This window comes from Vespa velutina, chromosome 2, assembly GCF_912470025.1.
Source record: "Vespa velutina chromosome 2, iVesVel2.1, whole genome shotgun sequence".
Taxonomy (NCBI): Eukaryota; Metazoa; Arthropoda; class Insecta; order Hymenoptera; family Vespidae; genus Vespa; species Vespa velutina.
In genome coordinates, this window is record NC_062189.1 from 14,689,500 (window position 1) to 14,712,546 (window position 23,047).

Consider the following 23,047-nt stretch of genomic DNA (forward strand, 5'->3'; position numbering starts at 1 on the left):
TGGCCATAAGACAAAGGTAAAAAATGAGAGTAAAGAAGAAAAGATAAGAGAATAGAAGTTTGTCCTTCGGACCTCGATCGATAAGATGATGTCAGTAGGGCACAAGCTTGAAGGTTTATCTGATTTCAGATCTTTGTGCGAGATGAATTCTAAGAAGATCGTAAAGCATTTCTTTTATATTCATCGATGTCGTTCTGTTTCAATGTAATTCCAATCATTCGTAATAAGACGAATGATCTAATGAGTTCGTTTCGCACTTTTCATCTTAAAATATCGATATTTTTAATGAATAGATGTGAAGAAAAAAAAAAAAAAAAATAGAAATCATTGAAAAAATATAAAAAATTTTACGCTTAATTTATTCATCGTCAGAAAAAAAAGAAAAGAAAAAAAGAAAAGAATTGTTCCCTTATCCTTGAGATTGGTAATCTCAATCGAGAGGAAAGAAAATTATCGACAGAAAATCATCAAGAAGAAAAAACGTTCGAGATTTTATTTTTATTCTTAATTATTAAAAGAAAAAAAAAAAAAAAAAAGAAAGAAAGGAAAGAAATAAAATGAAAAAGAAAAGGAAGAAATACGAAGAACTCTCTGATCCATTTTTTTTTTTAGGGCCAATAACATTTCGATACCATAGTATGTAGTGATATTCGAACATAATCGGACGAAAAGATGTCAACGTAACCGATATTACGACGTATCATCAGGAAATGTAGTCAGTAGGAGAATTTCCACATAGTACGATTATCCTATCCGACTGTCACGGCGATCATTCCTAGGTACATAATCCGATTGGAGTTTGCCGATGACAGGAACGTTCTGCGGAGCGTGCGCGTACACAAGATGTGATTATCAGCGATGAGCATGTTTATTCAACGCATTGCTTCGTCATAGTTCGGTCAGCCGACGCAGGATTTCAAATCGTGACCATGTGATTTAATACTTTGATAATCTCCTTGACGTTGCATGCTTGATCCGAAAGGATCTTTCTTACGTCAATGTAAATTCTCATTTTCTCGTTAATCTAATAAATTTCGTATTTTTCTTTTTTTTTTATCTTTCAACACTATTCTACACAAAAATTTTCGTACAGATAACATATATATATATATATATATATATATATATATATATATATATGCATGTATGTATGTATATCGTAGACTCATAAATCAAGTTTGCCCTATATCGAGAGCAAAAGCGAGATAGAGAGAAAGTGAGAGAGAGAGAGAGAGAGAAAGAAAGAGAGAGAAAGAAAGAAACAAGAAAATTTTCCTTGGACCCTCGAATATCGGCACCGCGTGTATTCTACGTGTATTCTGTGCCACATAAAGTTCGAGCGAGGGTGAAAATTTATAGACACACGAACGGGTGCGGCTTTGAGAAGGCTATCGGAGATCGATAGAAACGCGTATCGTCATGATGCCGATGTCACATTGGAAGGGCGGCGAACGATTTTCCAGATGTACTTTCGATCTACTTTTTCGAATAAATAGATATATAGATAAACGAAAGAGAAAGATAGAGGAGTATTGAAACTCAACGGAGTGTGTTTCAAAACTATCCTTGAAAAAAAAAAAAAAAAAAAACAAAAAAAAAAGAAAGAAAAAAAAAAGAAAACAAAAAAAGAAAAAAACAGAAGAAAAAAAAGTAAAGTTAAAAGCAGACCTTGCATTTTATCGGCTAAAACGAATCTCGCCGTGTTGAAGGTAGCACCGCCATTTTATCGATGCCGACGAATGTCAGATGCTCGTCGCTCCAAGTTCATGGCACGTTAAAGATACATACGTGTACTTTACGCGAGAAAAAGAAAAAACAAGAAGAGGTGGAGGAGTAGAACGAGAAGGAGGAGGAGGAAGAGGAGGAGGAAGAGGAGGAGGAAGAGGAGATTACGACGTATAAAGAAGCAGCAATGTCGACGGGTCTGCAACATTTTTTGATTGTCCGCCATCGACAAAGCTTCTCGCGTTTGAGTTTTATCTCCTTTTTCTTCTTCTTTTTCTATATTTCTTTATTGTCAACGTCATTGTCATAGTGCTTCCAATCCCTACGAAAGAAGATGGACGTTCCTTCGTTCATTGTAATTTGCACGCTTCTTGGAATTATCTCGCGAATCGCGTTCGCCATCGAATATAATAATCGTGAGTATACGATTGCATGAAATTATTCTTTGATTTTTAGCAATAGTCTCACGTTTGAAAAAAAAAAAAAAGAAAAAAAAAAAGAAAAGAAAAAGAAATCCTTTCTCTAAGTGAAATAAATCGAACCGATATAGAAATAAGTCGAATATTTTTTTTAAATGTTCGATTTCAAAGAGATTTATAAATATCGATAATAAAATGAATACATTTAAAAGTTTAATTGCGTTAATATTTCCTTCGTATAGGCGTTGAATCGTATTTTCTTCTTTCATTATGTATTTATGTCGGCAAAATGAAGAAAGAAAAGAGGCATGATATATCTCTTAGAAGTATAATTATTTTCGTGAAAAAAATTCGTTATCCTATCGACTCGTTCCTTTTTTCTTCACTTTTCTCAGCGAGACTTTTAAACAAGGATCTCCCTCCCTCTCTCACTCTCTCTCTCTCTCTCTCTCTCTCTCTCTCTCTGTCTCTCTTCTTTCTCTTTGCTTTTGACGTCACAATTTATTTTTTAACAAGCCGTTATTTCTTGATTAACGTTAACTTGACGAAGAAAAAACTAATTAAATCTCAGTTTATTTATTTATCTTATAGCATGTAACTTTCGTTTTTACCGATAATAATACGCGTGAAAAAAATCAAAGAAGTATATATATACAAAGACGAATGAAAGAGATAGAGAGAGAGAGAGAGAGAGAGAGAGAGAGAGAGAGAGAGAGTAAAAAAAAAGAAATTGAGAAATGTTGTAACGAAATTAGCTTCGTAAGGTGCCGAATACGCGTCCGAACTGGATCAGAGTGCTCGCGGAATTTCAATTTAGCCGAATTCGCGTAGTTTATTCTCCAAAAAAAGATACTAAGTTCAGTAGACCAAGATATATACGAAAAGTTGTTTCATTTAAGTTACCCGAGTAAGGTAAACGATCTAACGAGCTTCGCATCGCAACGTTGCACACAATTATCACGCACGTGTATAAAGGAAAACGAGCGACTCGAGAAATAGAGAAGAGTGCTATCATTGAGGCCTTCATATTTTTCATTGCATCCAATTTTATAGATTCTTGAAAAACGCGTGTACTTACATGTTTCTATATCCAATCGAGAAAGATGAATTCAATTTTATATGTAAACAATTTATACGTAAACAATTTTTATACGTAAGTATGTTTGATAATTATTCAGATAATCTTTTATAATAAATTCAATTGGATTTTTTTTTTTTAGGCTAAGCAAAGTATCTTGAATTTTTCAATGGATGTAAAAAATTTAATATCCCATTTGAAATAGATATTAAAAGAAATAAATTCTTTTTTCGTATTATATACATACGAGATCATACGCAATGATAATATTTTCGTCGTATCAATGTCGCCTCCTATACTTTTAGTACAAGGAAGCAAGGATTTTGGCAAACGATGAGTCACGTTACGAAGAAAAGATAATACCCCGCTTCATGGGCACGGGTGCATGGCGGAAGGTGGGTGCGACTAGAATAGGAAAGAATAATTATTCAACCTTGACAAAAGTCGAAAGTCATAGTAGACCTCGCGAGAGCATCGACTTCGCTCGCTTTTGTCAACAACCGTTTCAATGTCACGATTCGCTGACGGACACATTGCTAAAAAGGTTCTTAACCTCTGACGCAATCTTTTCTATTTGTTTTTTACTCGGTAATCAATTCATTTTCTTTCTCTCTCTTTCTCTCTTTCTCTCTTTTTTTTTTTTTAATATTAATATATTATCGTTCATTTAAATTTTCTTGAACGCATACTCGTCCACATATTTTAACGATATAATTTTTATTACTGTCTCATGATATTTCTAATCTACAATTAAATCTATTCATTCGTTTCACTTTATTTTTCAAATTTTGTTTTTTAATGTTTCGACTTATGCTTACAAATAAAAAGATGAAACATTCACAAATATAAAATTTAATACTTTAATTCTCACTAACTGTAAAATAAAGAACGAATGTCGTTCGTTTAGATTTCTATTATTGTTTCAAGTTATCACAGGGATTATTATTTTTGACTAACATAACAGCATACTTTAATCTTTAATTCTATAAGCGCGTTTCGACACTCGCGCGATGAACGTTTTAAAATTCATATCTATTAATTTATTTAATGAAATATTAATGACAAAAAGATTACTTATTGAATATGCGAATTATTCGTGTGAAACTAAAGAATTTTATTTAACGATATGAGGTGATCTTCATTCGTCAGAAATTTATTTAGTTTTCTCTTTCTATCCCCTTTCCCTTTCGTATTCTCTTTGAAGAAATAAAATATCATTCGGAAAAAAAAAAGAGAATATCCAATCGACTCTCACATCGATTTTCATCGCGGATTCCACCAATGACAAAGCTCTTATAAACGGCTGCCCTAGTAATCCGTGACTTTTTTCCTCGACACGTTTGTAGGATAAATTTTCAAATACAAAGATGAAAAAGAAAAACGAGAAAAAGAGAGAGACGGAAAGAAAGAGAGAAAGAGAGAAAGAGAGAGAGAGAGAGGGAGAGAGAGAGAGAGAGAGAGAGAGAAATAGGTGTATCTGAGAAGAATGAAAAGTGTTCGATATCTTTGTAATATATCAAACGAGTGGAGGGTGACGAAAACTCTTTCTCTTCTGCAAAAAAAAAAAAAGGAAAAGAAAGAGAGAGAAAGAGAGAGAGAGAGAGAGAGAGAGAGAGAGAGAAGGAGAAGAGAATGAAGAGAGATAGAGAATATATAAGCTATAGCACCAGCATATTATCATGACCATGTTGAATCTGCTTCTGACATATCTATTACGCATTACCAAATAGAGACGACTTCAAATTCTATGCGTCGCTTCCCTTCGTGGCCCTTTCGCTTCCGTAAAGGATAGATATAGAGAGAGGAAGAGAGATATACATATACACACACACATATATATATATATATATATATATAGAGAGAGAGAGAGAGAGGGTGGGAGAGAGGGAAGAAAGAGGAGGGATGAGTGAAAGGGAAGGGGAGATCGGGAAGAGGAGAAAGGGCGAGGAGGATCGAGCTGGAGCAGACGTAGAGGTCCAATTAATCAGCCGGGGCGTGAAACGAGAAGGGCCGAAGGTTAGAGGAGGAGGATGAAGAGAAAGGGAGGAGGACCGGAGGAGGTACTGTCGCAGGGATTGCGCTGACAGATCCGTCGTATTTATCCCTATCTGTTCGGAGCATTAAATTCGTGCGACGCCAGTGGCCGTGCTGGTATAACTCCAAGAGAGAGAGAGAGAGAGAGAGAGAGAGAGAGAGAGAGAGAGAGAGAGAGAGAGAGAAAGAGAGAGAGAGAGAGAGAGAGAGATTCTCTCGAGCCGGTTAACATTCCTGTACGCGTCGATTCAGCTTTCAATTAAACGCGGACGATCGAGGTAGGTACGCAGCTCTTGAATCTAACGGCGAGTGATACTATGAGCTTTTTCGAGGACCGCTTCGAAACGTTTCGTTTCGAGTTCTTGTCTTTCCCTCTCTTTTTCTTTCTCTCTGTTTATATATATATATATATATTTGTCTTTTGAACTTATACACACTTTCAGTCTGATAACTGAAAGACGAAACCAGCTAACGAAAGTCAACTTTAACTCATAAATTAATTCGCACGTGATTGATATTTTTCTGAAAAAAATTTGTATTCGATCAATATAAAATAGAAGCGAATTGTAAACGTTTAAGAAATTGATTTTTGGAAGATCAAGCGAAGATTACAAAATCGTAATATTTATTGCAAAGTAAAAAACGATGCGTATAATTTTTCGAAAATGGTACAATTCGCAAAATTTCTTAGATAGACAATTACAATGTAAATAGAACATTGTTGTGAATTCTGCGAAGATACACGTATTTCTAGATTGCACGTTAACAATTGATTGTGTTCGATTAATGAATACCCAAACTACGTGTGTATGTACCTATCTACCTACGTATGTACGTACATACGTAGTACATATTATTGGGGGAAAAACTGGCTTTGGAAAAAAGGCTTTCATGGGTGTTATCGAGTTCAATCACGTTTCGCACACGTTTTTCAAAACAGAAGCCGATTAACGCGAAGGATTGAATGAACGAATGCATGAAAATTGAGCGTTGACTGAAAAAGAAAAGAAAAAATAAAAACAGCTTTATGAATTTTTATTCGCACTTGATAACCACGCATGTTCGATAATAATTGTCGAATGAACAGGATATTATATTTGCGTGAAAACAGAGATCGAAAAGACAAAGAATATCTGAATAATTTTAAATTTATTTGTCTGTCTATCTACCACGCGTCAATTTTTTTTCTTTTTCTCTCTTTCTCTCTCTCTCTCTCTCTCTCTCTCTCTCTTTCCTTTTAGTATTTAGGATGAAGGTACGATACGAGCGGAATAACACACAATCGAAAATGGAATTCGTCAGGCAATCGATCGATTGATTATTACATTCGTAGTTGCAAGGATATACACACGCCACCGGAGATTTATCTAATGCACTGGGAATTACCTGTTGATTCTGTGCACGAGAATATTTTCTTTCTCTTCTTTTACCTATTTTTCGATGCAAACACGTCAACCTAATTCATTTTGCGCGGACTCGATCGAAAAGCGCGTTTCATAAACGGCTTTTTTTCCACCTACATTTTAATGCTCTTCGAAATTCCCTTCTCGCTTTTCTTCCAATTAACAAAAGGAAAAAAAGAACAAATGTATGAGAAGAAAAACAAAGAGAGAGAGAGAGAGATGGAAGGGAATTAATGTTAAAAGAAATTAAAGCGTTGTTCGTAATTATTTAATATCGTTCGCCTAAGAACTGTCGGTTATCTCTCGGAGACTGAACGTACCGTAATAACCGGTGTTCGTTCGTTGCATCTTTCGTTCATTCGTTCGTTCGTTCGTTCGTTCGTTCGTTCGTTCCGACGTAAGATGGATTCCAGAAAAGAAAAAGAAGCTGAGAGATTACCAGGGTAGAGTCCATATCCGCAAGGAAAAGTTTTGCAATCAATCAGAATTACCGTATCCGTTATCCGTAAGGTAAGGTCAGTAAATGCAGTGCACGGAAAAGTTAGAACGTAATTTATTTTTTCTCTTTCCTCTCTCTCTCTCTCTCTCTCTCTCTTCCTCTCTCTATCTTTGCTCCTATCTCTGTCTCTTTTCCTGTCTGTCTCTCTTTCTCTTTCTCTCTCTTTCTCTCTCTCTCTCTCTCTTTCTCGCTTGCGTGTACTATGCTCTGTAATATCGAACGTAATGTCATCCCTTTATCTATCCCCACCGGAATCGCAGCAGGAAGTAGCTAACCGATCGCGGACACGTTCCGGACATTAATCGTCGAATTGCAAGGAGGCGTCGAACGATCGATGCTCGACGAGTTTCGCGCGACAGATTAATATCGACGTGAAAAATAGAACGGCCTTATATACTTTCAAACGATCCTATCTCTGATCCGATTTGTTTAAAAGTATTCGATAAAATTCCTTTCTTCCCTTTACCGTTTATCGACCATTTTTTTCACGATCGTAAATCTGTATTAGATCGTTTTCTTCTCTTTTTTCTTTTTTTTTTTCTTTTTTTTTTTTTTTTTTATTTCTTTTTTATTTTTCTCCCTTCATTTTTCTTATTATTCTGTTCGTTATCCATTTTAGATAAACGTGGCAGGCTAAAGCAACGAATCGTAAAAGTAATTGCAAAAACCCGACTAAAATATTAGTTTGTTTTAACAATGTACAATTGAATTTTCCCGGATAGAAAAAAAAAAGGATTACTCGTGAGAGTAAGGAATGGAAGATATCGTAGAAAGTCTAACTAACTTTTTATTTTATTTTGGACGTAGAGGGAAAGAAATAGATAGAGATATAGATAGAGATAGAGATAGAGACAGACAGAGAGAGAGAGAGAGAGAGAGATAGAGACAGACAGAGAGAGAGAGAGAGAGAGAAAGAGAGAGAGAGAGAGAGAGGTAGCTGAAACTAATGATGCGAACGCTAATTAGCTGGCACGGAAATAATATCTCGCCGATGTTAGAGTAAACGTGGCTTAGAACGAAGGCATTAAAAAGTTTCGTATTAACGCGACGGCTGAGATGTTATTTAACTCCTCTGAATTTTCGGTTTACGCGTTGTTCCATACTAGAGGGACACGCTTGAATTCATTTCATAAATGAGTTCATTAAAAAAGTCTAATTAGAATATTTTCACTTTATATTTTGACGTTCGTTAAAAATAAAACAAAAGTTAGAATTCTTAAATCATGTATAAAAACGTTATAGAAATTAGAAATTATTTATTACAATACTATGTTTTATCTAAATTAATGATCGTCAATATTGAATGTAAATGTAAATTTGGTATTATAACGAAACTTTAGCTCATTGAAACAAAGTCAGAATTAATTAATTGTTATTGCGTATTAACGTAAAAATTTTTATTTAATAATAGTGGCAGATGTCCCGTGCGGTCGTGGAGAAAGCGGAACTCGGACGGCCAGGATCGTTGGAGGACAAAACGCGGTACCGCGAGAGTTTCCTTGGTTGGTCAGTATCACGAGAAAAGGTGGCCATTTTTGCGGCGGTACTATACTCAATTCAAGATTCATTCTCACTGCCGCTCACTGTTTATGCTCGTGAGTAATCATTTTTTTGATTTTGATTTTAATTTTTATTACAAAATGGACAATTGGCCGATGTTCAAAATTACTTGATGATACATATAGCCTTTTCTTGTTTTTTTTTTTTTTTTTTTTCTTTTTTATAAAAATTTAATATTAATATAGATCATTTTTGAAAGCTATTAAAATCACAAAAAGTAATACAGTTCTTTTCATAGAGAAAATCGCATAATTTAAGAACGAAATCGTAACCGATATCTATGATTCCTTTCGAAAGTATATAAGCCATCAAAGAGAAGGTTCTTTTTATTTCTTCTTCTTAAATCTTCCTCAACTTCGAATCTACGTATAAAATATAGATATATTAAGGCGAGGAAAGCGTCAGTCGAGTTTTCAAATAACGGATGCAAAATAATAACGGTGAATATATTCAAAAATATTCATAGACGAGCTATCCATTCCCTTTATGGAAGGATGCCCATTTTTCTTTTCGCGAATCTGATGAATACGCCTGATCGCTCAACGATATCGCCTACCTACGCGTTGTTTTATAAAGAGAGAGAAAGAGAGAGAGAGAGAGAGAGAGAGAGGGAGAGAGAGAGAGAAGATAAAAAATAAACGAAAAAAAAGGAACAAAACTCTCTCGTTTACATAAATATCGGCATTGTAACCACTAGTTGTCAATGATAAAATTAGTAATAAAAATGGAGAGATTTTTGAATAAACGGAGTGGGACTACTAATCGAATTTTAAAACTCGGACTCGTGCCAATTTGACGGCTGCGGAAAGCCGATATCGAAGATTAGGCACGGTTTACTCGTTGGAAAAAGACACGCTATCGTTGTCCAAATTCTTTTTCGGCAATCATTTTTTTTTTTTTTTTCATACATTAAAAACCGTTTGTTGTTGTCTACGTTTACTCATTGCTCGATGGTCGTTTCATAAAAAAGAGGAAAACAGACATAAAAAAGATGAATGTTACTGATTTTGTCAAATCTATGGATACGTATTTTTTAACCGCAATTTTCGTACGCAATGAATTTAAAAAAAAATAAATAAATAAATATATAAATAAAGAACGAAAAAAATAATAATACATCCTCATTTTTCTCAATTCCTTTGAGTGCAAATGCAAAGAATATAATTGTATTGTATAATGCAGCCTCAGCCTCACACACACACACGCACACACAGACATTCATTTATCATAGTTCAACGTATGCAAACGACTTTCATCCATAACGAAAAAAATTTTGTTATAAAATTACATTTCTCTCGCGTTATTCGCAATAAAATGTAACGAAAACGAATCTAATGTATTTTGCTCGGTGACATGCCATCGGTGTGCACTATAAACAGAGAGAGGGTGATCTCGTGCGAGCAATTACAAAATATAAATTGCGTACACGGTGAACGCTAAAAACAGGAACGTTTAATTTATCTTGTTGTACGTTTTATAGCTAAAACGATACCTCTATATCCATCCCTTTGACAATGTATACTATTTTATATTCTAATTTCGATTGAGTTTCATTTTTAATCGGCTTTATTAAGAAAACACGCGATTATTAAGAAAAAAAGTTACAATGAGTTTTAAACGATTGAAAAATTAAGGAAAATATTATTTTTCAATTTCGAAGATAACGGCTTGATAACAAGACATATTTTAAAAAACATTGAACGATGAGTCTAATTTCAAAAATTGATCTAAGTCAAAAATATCGTCGCATATCAGTTATAAAAAATACATCTCTGATCTGCCAAACTAAATTTTAAGAATTTATGTAGGCCAACGTTACTTTTAATATGTAAATATACGTATTGACAGCATACCTATTCATTTATTGATTTATCCACAATTTATTCAAATTCTAAGAATTTATATATGTCAGTGATCTCTTTAAAATATATGAAATCTGTTCAAAAAAAAAAAGAAAGAAAAAAAAAAATATCTATCTGTCATTGATTCGTTGAATTAAATTTATGTAGGTCATCAATACCCTTACATGATATCAAGATTGGTTTGTATTGAAAAAGCACTTGGTTTTATTCATCATCTCGCAGAATCGAATTCGTAGAATGAAAGTAAATAAACATTCACAATATGTGTTTTCGATTAAATTTTTTTATTTATTACGAAGAAGTCAATCTGTTTAATTTCTTTAAAAATGTATTTTTATTAAAGATACACAAGACTCTATAAGAATATTTGTGATAATTAAAGTATTATTGTGTTTTTATGACTGCGAATAGTAATCGTTAGCCTTTCTGTTTCGAATGAAAAAGTAAAAAAATTACTGACAATTTTCATTTTGAAATAATTATCACAATTCATTTGTTCCCCCCCCCCCCCACCCGATTATTATACATTTTTCATATATTTTAGTATTAAGAAAACTTGGTCTATATCTGTTGCATATTTTCATTATTTCAGAAGATATATTTATCAATACGTATACGTATGAAGAATAATCTTTTACTGATCTGAAATACTTTGTTGAAGTTGGGTTACATGTATAATAGTGAATTCAAACGTATGCGCGACGCGCTGTATATTCGGAGAGATTCGAACTGTTAGTTATCGTGTATCCTTCCCGGTCATTGGTCCGAGAACAAAGGGAAAATAGGAAGGAAGAGGATGGAGGGACAACGGATACAACGGGAATGAGAATTCGAGCTCTTGCAGAGAGGGTTGCAGTGAGTGCGCGAACGCAGAAGCGAGAACGCATTCACTGTTGCGAGCCATGATTGCGTGTAGATTACAGACCATTCGGTAATTGCTAGCAGCCATGCACAAAACGCACCGGCGAGATATCACAAAGAGGTATGGAACGAACGAGAATTAAGGTGAATGCGAGTAAGTTATTCGCATTGTTGTTTCTCAATCGCAGCGCGAACAAATCAACGCTTTACTCAAAAAAATTTCATCGATTTATCATATACACGATGGTATGAGAATAATTTTTTGAATAAGACGAATAATTTTTCGAATAAGATAAAATTAATCTTATATATTTTTAATACTCGTTGCATTTATACTATTCTAATACACATATTATTCTAATACATTATATATGTGGAATGTATGAATTTAGATGTCATGTTAATCAAATTCATGGCTTCGCTATCAACAGAACTTTATTTTTGTTAGAATAAACGTACGCAATCATCAAAAAAAAAAAAAAAAAAAAAAAAAATGAAATAAATATTGAAATTGAGTATCACTTATCAATATTACCCGCAGTAATAGAAGTATTAAACATTCGATCAATATCAACGTTTATATAAAAATATAAATCAAACTTGATATTTTAAACTTGATTTGAAATTCGTATAAATAGACAGATTCACTATTAAATTCATATAATAGACGGATCGTTCGCCATGTTTATCGAATAAAAAGTACACATTGGTATTAAAAATTAACGGTAATTTTGATATTTCATGCTAGAGAGAAATTTTAAGTGTCGGCTAGAAAAGGATAGTCACATCATTTGACTAACAAACCAAAAAAAAAAAAACTATTTTCAAATGCAATTTGGATATTGGCATAATTAAATTCATGTATATGAATGGGACTGAAAAAATATCAGAACTAAAAACGAAAAAGAGAGAGAGAGAGAGAAAATGATGAATAGAAAATGAAAAGTGCGAGAAGAAAAAAAAGGAAAGGAATAAAAGAAAATTCATATCATGGTAAATATTTTAATCAAGTGGGTACGACATCAATGAAGGAAAAGGGCCGCGGATCTGGTGAAAGGTAAACCATATAATCCGTGGTTCATGGAACAATAGCAGAAGAGAAACAGGCGAGAGGATACGAAGAGTCCATTAAGACAGCTTTGCGAAATACAACGACGACGAGGAAGAAGACGAGAAAGGAAAACGAGTCCTGGAGAAAAGCTTAGAAAGCTTCGTCTTGAAAGAGAATATATATACATAGAGATAGAGAGAAAGTGAGTTTCCAGAATGGGCGTCCGTGCGTTTAAGGAGATAGTGTCGTAATTTTGTTAATTATTCGGAGGTAGGGTAAACCGATTAATTAAGTGAAGCCACTGTAGCGACTCTTAGTGGGAGAAGCCGAGACGAAGATGCGTCGCTCGCAACATCGTCGTCGTCGTCGTCGTCGTCGTCGTCGTCGTCGTCGTCGTCGTCGTCTTCTTCTTCTTCTTCTTACTACGCCTGAAATCCCACTTAAATAATTGCGAACGTCCAAGGGAAGATTTTTCTTACGACACAAAGACTAGTTTTTTTCCTTTCTCAATCTTTCCCTCTTTCTCTCTTGATTACACTTCCCTTTTGAGGACACGGAGAAAGTCCTTTTGCAATCAAGAACAAACGACTCGGGTTTAATTTTCATGATAATTATCAGACCACATGCCTGACCGATATGTTACATATCGACATTGATTACATATCGGCATCATTGATATTCTAACAGTATGTATTACATATATACGTACATATATCTCACTCTTTGCGTTTCACGTTACTAATACATTAGAACGTGGATGTAAATCTATAGTATACAAACATCGTCAATTAATAGCCTTCTCACAGGAGTGACTTGAGCGCATTCTCCTTCGATAGAGGTATAGAACGTATCCACGAGTCGATCGACCGCGATATTAGGTGTGTGCGTTCGAACTACGATAATCGACTACAATTGAGGAGGGAAGAAACTGTTCATGTATAACTAACACATATTCCTGATCTACGTTTAAACGAACTTATACACATTTTTTGCAACAAGAATCGAACTTCTAATATTTTTACTACAAAGATCTCCTCTGAAAATAATTTCTCTTTGTAATAATCTCGATGTTAATATTATTACATGAATTTTTCTTTTTACGCTAACAATCGATTGGAAAGTAGTGGTAATTAAAGAAACAAAAAAAGAAACGGTAAAAAACAATGGAAAAAAAAAAAACAGAAAAGAAAAGAAAAGAAGAGAAAGCGTAATTAGGTCAAGAAGGAAATAAGTAACCACCAGCTAGCGGCGAAGTCGCATTATCTTTATAATGGATTATACCGGATTATTAATTTCGTAGCCGTTCCACCGCTTAATCTTTTCCACTTCAATTCCTTTTACGTCCCGCTCTAAAGCCCACTCCGATCTCTCTCCAATTTTTTTAATGGAGTATCTTCCATTGAATAAATTGGAAAGAAAATTGAATAAACTTATAGTAAGGGTGATGGTAAAGTGGAGGGGAGGGTTTGACTTCCGCTCGAAAGCGCGACGAAAAATTGTAATAAAGGCTCGGCATGCTTGGCATAGAAGAAAATGAAAAAGAGGAAGTGAATAAGAAGGATAAGAATAGCTGAGATAGAATAGAATCGTTTCTCGTAAATTCGCGTAATAACGTTCCTCGCCCGAAGGAAAGTTTTGCGATCGCGGTAGATTAGTCTAAATTTGTTTCAAATAACAACTAAAATCACCCAAAGAGAAATAGATAAATAAAGATAAAGAGAGAGAGAGAGAGAGATGAAGGTGAACACTTTGAATGAGTATCGCTAATATTCGAGATGAAATTACGAAAGCATGCGCGAACGCGCACATTGCTCTCTCTCTCTCTCTCTCTCTCTCTCTTTCTCTCTCTCTCTCTCTTTCTCTCTCTCTCTCCCTTTGGGTCCACCTTCCATAGTTAAGCTTCGTTAAGCTCAAAAACGACGCTGAAAACGACGACGAACGACGTTCCTGGTGGATGGAAGGGGATTAATTAAAATACAAGTATCGTGACGAGTTTCCGTACGGTTACTCGATCCTTTCCCTCTCTCTCTCTCTCTCTCTCTCTCTCTCTCTCTCTTTCTCTTTCTCTTTCTTTTTTCTCTTCCTATCTTTCTATCTCATTTCTACTTTTACCTCGATAGGAAAAAGATTTGTGATATATAATGAAGAGAAAAAGTTCTGAGTTGCAGAAAAGTGATTATCCGTGTAATCTATACATATACGATACGTGTACATTATTTTCCACATGCGTGATACGAAGTATTGTAGAAAGCACATATATAATGAAATTAAAAAGAGTATTGTACGTGTATTTTACATGAATAGAGTACATGGAAAAATTGTAATTAACTTACATGCAATTTATATATATATATATATATATATATATATATATATATATATATATATGTAGAATAATTCCATGAGTGATGGCCCACTTTTTTCTAGAGCTTCAATATATTGTACATTTAATCGATATTAAAAAAAAAAAAAAATATATATATATATATTTGTAAAAATAGATACTTGAAATATTACACGAGTAATAACTATGAGGAACATTAAACGAGTAAGATATTATATATGTAATATCAAGATAAAGCTAAAAAAAAAAAAATTCATAGATAAAGAGAGAGAGAGAGAGAGAGAAAAAGAAAGACCACCTGTATTTATTAATTATTCTGTATATGTATGTCCATGCATGTAATAATATGAAATGATCACTGTATAAACGTAAAATATAAGAAACAAAGAAATATTAATATAAATAAAGTAAGTAAATGAGAAAATAGGGAAAGAGAAATGAACAGTTGGATCAACTAAGATTCGATTTTCAGGGGTACATCGACAATTCCGATACGTCAATTACGAGTGACCCTTGGCGAGTATGACTTGAAAGGCCCGGAAACGCCGGCGGCGAGAGAGGAAAGTGTCATTAACGCGGTGATGCATCCCGGTCACAGGTGTGGCCGATACGTCGACGACATTGCCCTGTTAGAATTGTCGAGGCCGATTACCTGGTCGGAAAGCGTGAAACCCGTCTGTTTGCCAGCGGCATCGGGAAAGCCAGGGTACAGAGCTTTTGGTGGTGAGAACGCAGTGGCCGCTGGTTGGGGTTGGCTTGGTGAAGACAGATCTAGATGTGAGTTAGTTATCATATTGAAAAATTAGTTTATCATTTATAAATTAGTTTAAACGTTTCGATTATGAGTTATTTTCAAAGATTGAACAATCATAGAATATTTGCTTTTCCTTATCTCAATTTACGTAAATAAATCATAGGAAGAACGAAATATTGATAAAAGATTTCTCACAAATATATCTTGATAAAATATTTTTCCCTTTCTTTTTTTTTTTTTTTTTTTTTTTTTTTTTTTTTTTTTTTTTATAAGAAAAGAAAAAAGTAAATATATAAATGTACAGGCAATCGATGTCATTTTAGAAAAGAGAGGAAAACTACATGAATTGATTTTATTTTACGAAAATTTTAATAAAACGAATAGCGCGTTAGGTCGAAGTCACGAGTGGAATGTTTCGCTCGTTTAAAAGCTCTCTGATAGGGTAAGGATGGAAGGTCGTGAGTCGAGGAAGTTACGAGAAAGTAAGTGTGAAAGAGAGAGAGAGAGAGAGAGATTGGGGGGAGGGGAATAGAAGAGAAGGAAGTAGAAACGGTAATGACGACGCGTCCACGGCACGAGGAAGATATCAAAATGTACTTTAGAGTTTTGTCTGCAGTGGAAGCAAGTACCTTCCTAAATTCTGCGTTCGAGTTACATCTTACGAAGTTCTTGCTTACTTATCGGAGTCAAAGGAACTCAGAACACGTTTGCGAACGTTCCGAGGTAACTTTACTCGAAGAAAGACAGAGAAACGGAAATAGAGAGAGAAAGAGAGAGAGAGAGAGAGGGAGAGGGAGAGAGAAAGATTGAGAGAAAGAAAGAGAGAGAAAGAGAGAGAGAAAGATAGAGAGAAAGAGAAAGATAGAGTCTGTTCCACTATATTCACAGTATTCTCAAGAAGATACGGAAATGTCAATAGTCTCGAAAGGTAGTCGGACGTTGCAACAATCGGTATACTTAACGAAACGTATAGGTAACATAGTATATAGATATATTCAGTGCCATGTAAACTTGATTCGTAACGAGAGGAAATCCTCGAGCGATAGAAATAGGATGATGATTTCTCTAGTTAAAATTACAGAGCCATATATATATATATATATATATATGTATATGTTAAATTTCACGCGTCGCGAAATTTCTATTCCAATTTATTCATTCTATTCAAGCGGAAAACTTTGAAAAGACTGAAAATTGGAAAGATAAGAAAGATGAAAATAATTCTAACGCGTCGAATAAAGTTCTCGTATATATATATATATATATATATATATATATATATATATATCTACTGCATAAGTACTTAGATATATACACGTTGAACAAGTCAAGCTACATGTCGGAACGTTACGTTGTTATCTTGCAGACAAAAGAGCGGATGTGATGCAGAAAGTAAGCGTTCGAGTGGTAGAGAACAGCATTTGCCGAGAATGGTACGCCAGTCAAGGAAAGTCCACGCGCGTAGAATCGCAACAAATGTGTGCTGGTCATCAGGAGGGTGGTCGAGATACTTGTTGGGTAAGTAGCTGTTTCACCTTTACAATTCACTTATCATTGTATATTTAGAAAAAAACAAAGAAAAAGGACAAAGTCGAGGTGCCATTCACGAAATTTGATTTTCGTTCTAAGAAATTTGTATTCTTATAAAGGGAAAAATATAACCAAAAGACAAAAGTTGTCATGAAAGGGGAAAGAAAAAAAAAATAATAATAATAATAATTGATTAATAATAATTTTAAAGTAATGGATTCATTTACGTGACTTCATCGAACACAATTGATCCTGTGTTTGCTAGTTAAGAATAATTTCCGAACTTTTCTAATATCTAATTTATCGTCGTCGAACAAAAAAAAAAAAAAGAAAAAAAATAAAAAAGAAAGAAAGCAGTCCAGAAAAATTCGATAAATATAAGAGAGGAGAGATTCTCGTACGTGCGTGATTAGCAGAGAATTCAGAACAATTCGCACGAACGAATGGGAAGAGCCGCGTCCGATAATTGCTTAGCCGCAAAACGGAGAGTCCCGGAAGGACAACGACATATGTGCGGTACTGCTAGAGAACATTGACAAACGTTATTGACGAAATGATGCACTTTGGCACGGCTTTATCATTATTTCTTTCCTATTTCGTACGGATTAATAAGAATAAAAATGTAGTACTTATGTAATAGACGTTCCACTTTTGCCATGTGCCATCTCGAAAGTTTCTTCTCGTAGCTTTTATTAATGTTGCGATATTATCGAGCAACAAAAAGAAGATAATAAACAAAATAAAAGAAAGAAAGAAAGAAATAGAAGAAAAAAGGAAAAAACAAAGGGTGAAAGAGAAAAAGTAGAAAAAAAGAAAAAAGTAGAAGAAAAGAAAAAAAAAAACAAGAAAGAACATTAGCGTTATCATTGGCGAGAATTTATTTTCCACAATTTAACATCGTTGGGTGAGTCGTCGAGCGTACGTAATTCGCGGTAGAAATAATCGTTCGTAATATGAATACGAGTTAATTTACGTGAAACTTTCGCACTTACGAGTTAACGCGATCGTTTGTATCACTCGGTAAACATTTAGAATATCTATCCTTTCTGTTTGCCTCTCTCTCTCTCTCTCTCTCTCTCTCTTTTTGTCTTTTCATTTCAAGAGAATAGAATAATAGCTTGTAATTAGATTCACACCAGAGACGATACGCTATATCAAAGTTCGTTCTTGAAATAGAATACTCAAAGGATATCTTTGAAGGGGATCTTACCTTTTTAAAAAATAATGAATTCTTTCGAATGTTTCACTAAACAATCTATAATATCAATGTGCCATGTTACACATGGGGATATATAAATATATATATACGAATATACACATAATCGTTGCAACACTTAATCAAAAAGCTTTTGACCCAATCAGAGACACGTGGAGAACCGCTTTGCAATTAACGCCGATGGCTTTTGCGGTCTCGTAACATTGTGAAATTATTTCGAACGAAAATATATAGGAACGCGTGCCTGGTGATCATCGATTCTTCGTAGGGGCAAAAAAAAAAAGCATAAACACTCGTCCATTTTATATGACAATTTGTCAAGGGGAAAAAATCGTAAAAGGAAAATCCATGGATATGTAGCACAAATATATATATATATATATATATATATATATATATATATTTTTTTTTTCTTTTTTTTCCCCTTGCTAAACGCATCGCTTCAGAAATTGGCTGATTCATTTTGTTTTCCCACACTCTCGTTATCCATGAGCATATACCACGATAAGGTACGCGCTATTTTTATCCAAAATATGAACGTGACCCATTTACGATAAATTGACTCGATCTAGTATATGAACTTTTCGAGTTTCAATAGATATTATATGATATTTTTTTTTTTTCCCCCAAAGAATATTGAAATTCTATACTCGTGACGTGTGTCTCGTCGTATTCGTTCGAGATCGATCAATATTGATTATGACAGTTATCTCTGATGTTCAAGCTCAAACGAAAAGAAAAGAAATTTGAGAAAGGTATTACCATAACGATACGGTATATAAATATGTACATTATATTCGTTCGAATAAAAAATAAGAAGAAAACATATAATGATCTAACATATAATAAAATTTGTTCGATACATTGTCCTTCCATCTTTTTATTCTCTTTCTTCATTCACTCATTCATATGGTTTTTAAAATGTATGTCTTAAATGTGTATTCATTCTTTATGAAAATAAAGAGAAAAAGATTAAGAAAATAATCGAATTGAAATGGGAAAAGTTGATACAATAATAGCATTATATGCGCGAGCATTTTTACTTGATACAATGTTTATCTTTTGATCCAATCATCTCTTTAATAAAAGAAAAAGACGAAGTACACGAATTGAATCACGGAGCTTTGATTCGACATCAAAGAAAAGTAAAAGCCAGATATCTATATAGTATTATATTTTCTTGTCCGTATAAAAGCTTTGTTTTCTATCTATGTGTATAGAAAAAGGAGAAAAAAGAGATAGAGAAAGAGAGAGAGAGAGAGAGAGAGAGAGAGAGAGGGGCGGAGGGGGGAGGGTTGAAGAGAGAAATAAAGAAAGATAAAGAGAGTGAAAAAGTAAGAGAGTAAAAAACAAAATTGCACTGGATTTAAAATAAAGAAGAAAATCTAATAATCTGAAAATACGTAGATATTAAAGATAAATGAATTAAAAAATAAATGAATTCGTAAAAGAATGTTTTAAAAAACGTAAAATCGATTACTTTTCAAAATAGATATATGAAAAAAAATAAATATATGAAAATTATACGAGACATATATTTTTTTTCAGGCTGACAGTGGTGGTCCTCTTATGGTCGGAAATCATCCTGATAGTAATACGATGGTCATAGGTGTAGTTTCCTCTGGAGTTGGTTGTGCCAGACCACGTCTTCCTGGTATTTACACAAGAGTCTCTGAATACGTACCCTGGATCATGCAACAAATCACATTAAAACGACAATCCTGAACATATGAGAAATCATCGACGTTATTCTTGATCTTTATCATTTTCTTTATCATGCATTGAAACCGTTTGGATAATTGACTAATCTACTCGATACTTTTATTCATCATTATTTAAATTATTGAGTTCGATAGACAAAATTTGACACGTGTATTTGTTCCTAATAATTCATAAGATCTGAATGAATAATTTCATTACCTGTAATTCCTCGTTTAACATTACATATATAATATATAATATATAATATATAATATATATATATATATATATATATATATATATATATATGTATTATGAACACTGAGTATAATGCGTGAAATGCTTAGAATAATACAAAGTTTTGTTAAGAGTTACTTTGTCGTGCTCTAGTCAATAATATAATAAGCTACAATGAGTATTATAAATTATTAGAATATTGTAAATAGTATTAGACGATTATATAACTTATATTATATATTACAAAACAATGCCAAATATTTATAGAACGTTAATAAAGACGGAATTATTAATCTGTAAACAGAAGTTCACACATCCCGCTTATATATATGTACCAATTCAGTTGGTAGGATGTAGACAATACCGTCAATAAATCAGCACAATAAACGTTGCGTATAACTTTCGTTGAAAGTTTATAGTTAAGGATAGAAACGCTTAATTACAGAATATAGGCTACAATATCCCAAGGGCACTTTAACCTATGTAGGTCAAACTCTCTTGTGGGGTTGTATACGCTTTTCCAGTTTATAGTAAGACTCTTGAGATTCGAATAATCGATTATTCGTAAATGCAAAACAAGAAATATTTTTACGTTTATATATAAGATCGTAATCTAATATCAAATCGTGATGAAATCCATAAACCGGTTTTTTCTTTTTTTTTTTTTTTTTCTATACAATTATTTTCAAATTAAAAGAGAATAAAAATTAAAAATTTGCTTTTTTCTACGCGTACCATTGACAAATTATTTCTTCAACTTACTTAGTTTCTCAATGTCGAATTGAAAACTTTTATTAAATTTTATTTAATAATAACTTAATAAAATGTTCAGAATTATTATCGGATTTGAAATCTTCAAGGAAATGAAGAAATATTTCTATGAAAAGTACGTAACTTGAAAATTATATTGCATTATGAAATTAGCAATTTTGACACAATGATATAAATATGAAGTTCTAATTTTGAGTAAATGTACATATAATTGTTAAATTATAATAATAAGATGACTTTTTAAAGACGCCGTTCTGGATGTATAGGATATAATTATATTCTCCTTGGCTTTCTTGGTCTTTGTGGACACCACGAAACTTTTGTACTATCTGTGATTGATATTATTTCTATTCCTGATAATTGAAGACCTTTCAAAGCAGCCTAAAATATAAAAGAATTCATATAAATAATCATATCTACGATATTATTAAAATAATTGTTTATTTATATTTGACTTTAAACATTTTATTTTATTAAAAGTATTAATTTATAATATTCTATTATCGACATATCAGATTTAAAATATATTTTATCATAATATATTTACCATTCTACCAGAACCTAATCCACCTACACGTACTCTGATTACTGGTGTACATTTATTTCGAATTGTCTGAAAAATATATAATATTTCATAGATCCACATGTTAGTTAGAATATGGAAACGTTTATATATGCTTCTATGCTTCTCTAAAAGATAGAACTGTGAATAAAAATCATACGTACTTCGCTGAAACTAATTGCCGTTTGTTGCGCTGCGACATTAGTACCCTTTCTAGTATTTTTAAAACCTTCTCTACCTGCAGAATGTACTGCTAGTACCTTTCCTATAAATATATAATAATATGTAAATATATTTATAACAATACTTTATTGAAATTGGAGTTATTAAAATTACCTTGATAATCTGTCAAAGATAGAATAGTATTGTTATGAGTTGCTTTTATATTAACAATTGGTAATTCCTTATATGGTATACCTTTAAAAATCCAATTTGGTGTGTCTTCTTCAGGGAATAGTTTTGTTCTAAAAAAATATACATACAACTCTTAAATTGATTATATTAAACTCTATGCATAAACTACAATGTATATAACTAATTTTCTTAACATAGAAATAATATGTTTTATAAAAATGTTTTTACATTTACTCACTGGTCTAAGTTATGAACTGAACCTTCTACTTCTCCTTCAACTAAATTATATTTGTTACTACCAACTCTAACTTTGTCATTTACACCTCTTATCTCTTTTGTATTAAAAGAGGTTATGTGAAAATTTCTTAAGGTTTTTACAAACGAATATTTTGAATTAATCGTATCGTTAATTAACAATTTTTTCCCTGTACATGATAATATTCTTAATGATAAAAGTGTATTCATCATTATAAAATTTGTAACTTATATTATTTGCAACAATAAATTAACGTATAGGTTACGTATATGCCAACTATATATATATATATACCATAGTGTATAATATATAACTAATAATGCGCATGCGTTTACTTGCGATACAGTGTAAATCCTTCCAAAAGTTTTCAAATTTACAACGATGATAATCAAAGGTATATTCAAATTTATCAGACATATATAGAAAATATTAATTATAAAATAATATTTAATTTCCTATTAGAAAAATGTATATTATAAAAATATAAATAGAAAGAAAAAAATGAACGACCAATAGGAATGCAGAAGGTAAATCTTTCGTTACATGAAAATTCCATTTAACATATCTTGCTTCGACAAATGTAGTGCATGATTCTTAAAATTAATAAAACATTTTATATTAACAAATGATATAATACTTGAGAAAGAACATATTGTACTCTTTGTTTTAACTAAAAAAAAACATAAAAATTATTTCATTTCTCCTAAGATGTATTTCGTTCAGCGAACTCTAGCGGATATCAAAATTACGATTCCTACATTATCGACATTATTTCTTTCGACTTTGTTATTGATGTACACCGGGATAGAATTCAAATCTTTCTACATTTA

General features: G+C 32.8%; 2 protein-coding genes across 2 annotated transcripts; one reads left to right on the forward strand and one right to left on the reverse strand.

Moving 5' to 3' along the window:
- The first annotated feature begins 1,184 nt into the window (after nucleotides 1-1,184).
- Nucleotides 1,185-20,274, forward strand: LOC124946563 (trypsin-1-like). The gene is made up of 5 exons (XM_047487379.1): nucleotides 1,185-2,141; nucleotides 8,570-8,753; nucleotides 15,309-15,613; nucleotides 16,957-17,108; nucleotides 19,885-20,274. The coding sequence occupies exons 1-5, from the start codon at nucleotides 2,060-2,062 to the stop codon at nucleotides 20,059-20,061; spliced, it is 900 nt and encodes a 299-aa protein (XP_047343335.1). The 5' UTR covers nucleotides 1,185-2,059; the 3' UTR covers nucleotides 20,062-20,274.
- A 342-nt stretch (nucleotides 20,275-20,616) lies between these two features.
- On the reverse strand, nucleotides 20,617-22,519 carry LOC124957719 (30S ribosomal protein S11). Its single transcript, XM_047514936.1, has 5 exons — nucleotides 22,200-22,519; nucleotides 21,944-22,071; nucleotides 21,772-21,872; nucleotides 21,593-21,658; nucleotides 20,617-21,426 (listed from the first exon to the last, which is right to left on the reverse strand). Exons 1-5 carry the CDS (start codon nucleotides 22,427-22,429, stop codon nucleotides 21,319-21,321), a joined length of 633 nt encoding a protein of 210 aa, XP_047370892.1. The 5' UTR covers nucleotides 22,430-22,519; the 3' UTR covers nucleotides 20,617-21,318.
- Nucleotides 22,520-23,047: the final 528 nt, after the last annotated feature.

What these genes read in the sequence shown, in the direction of transcription:
- LOC124946563 (XM_047487379.1), top strand. Translation starts at nt 2,060, where the DNA reads ATGGACGTTCCTTCGTTCATTGTAATTTGCACGCTTCTTGGAATTATC. An exon ending in GCCGCTCACTGTTTATGCTC is followed by an intron (nt 8,754 to 15,308) that starts GTGAGTAATCAT and finishes TTCGATTTTCAG; the next exon opens with GGGTACATCGACAATTCCGA. An exon ending in TGGTGAAGACAGATCTAGAT is followed by an intron (nt 15,614 to 16,956) that starts GTGAGTTAGTTA and finishes GTTATCTTGCAG; the next exon opens with ACAAAAGAGCGGATGTGATG.
- LOC124957719 (XM_047514936.1), bottom strand. Translation starts at nt 22,429, where the DNA reads ATGATGAATACACTTTTATCATTAAGAATATTATCATGTACAGGGAAA. An exon ending in ATCTTTGACAGATTATCAAG is followed by an intron (nt 21,873 to 21,943) that starts GTAATTTTAATA and finishes ATATATTTATAG; the next exon opens with GAAAGGTACTAGCAGTACAT. An exon ending in GATTAGGTTCTGGTAGAATG is followed by an intron (nt 21,427 to 21,592) that starts GTAAATATATTA and finishes TTTATATTTTAG; the next exon opens with GCTGCTTTGAAAGGTCTTCA.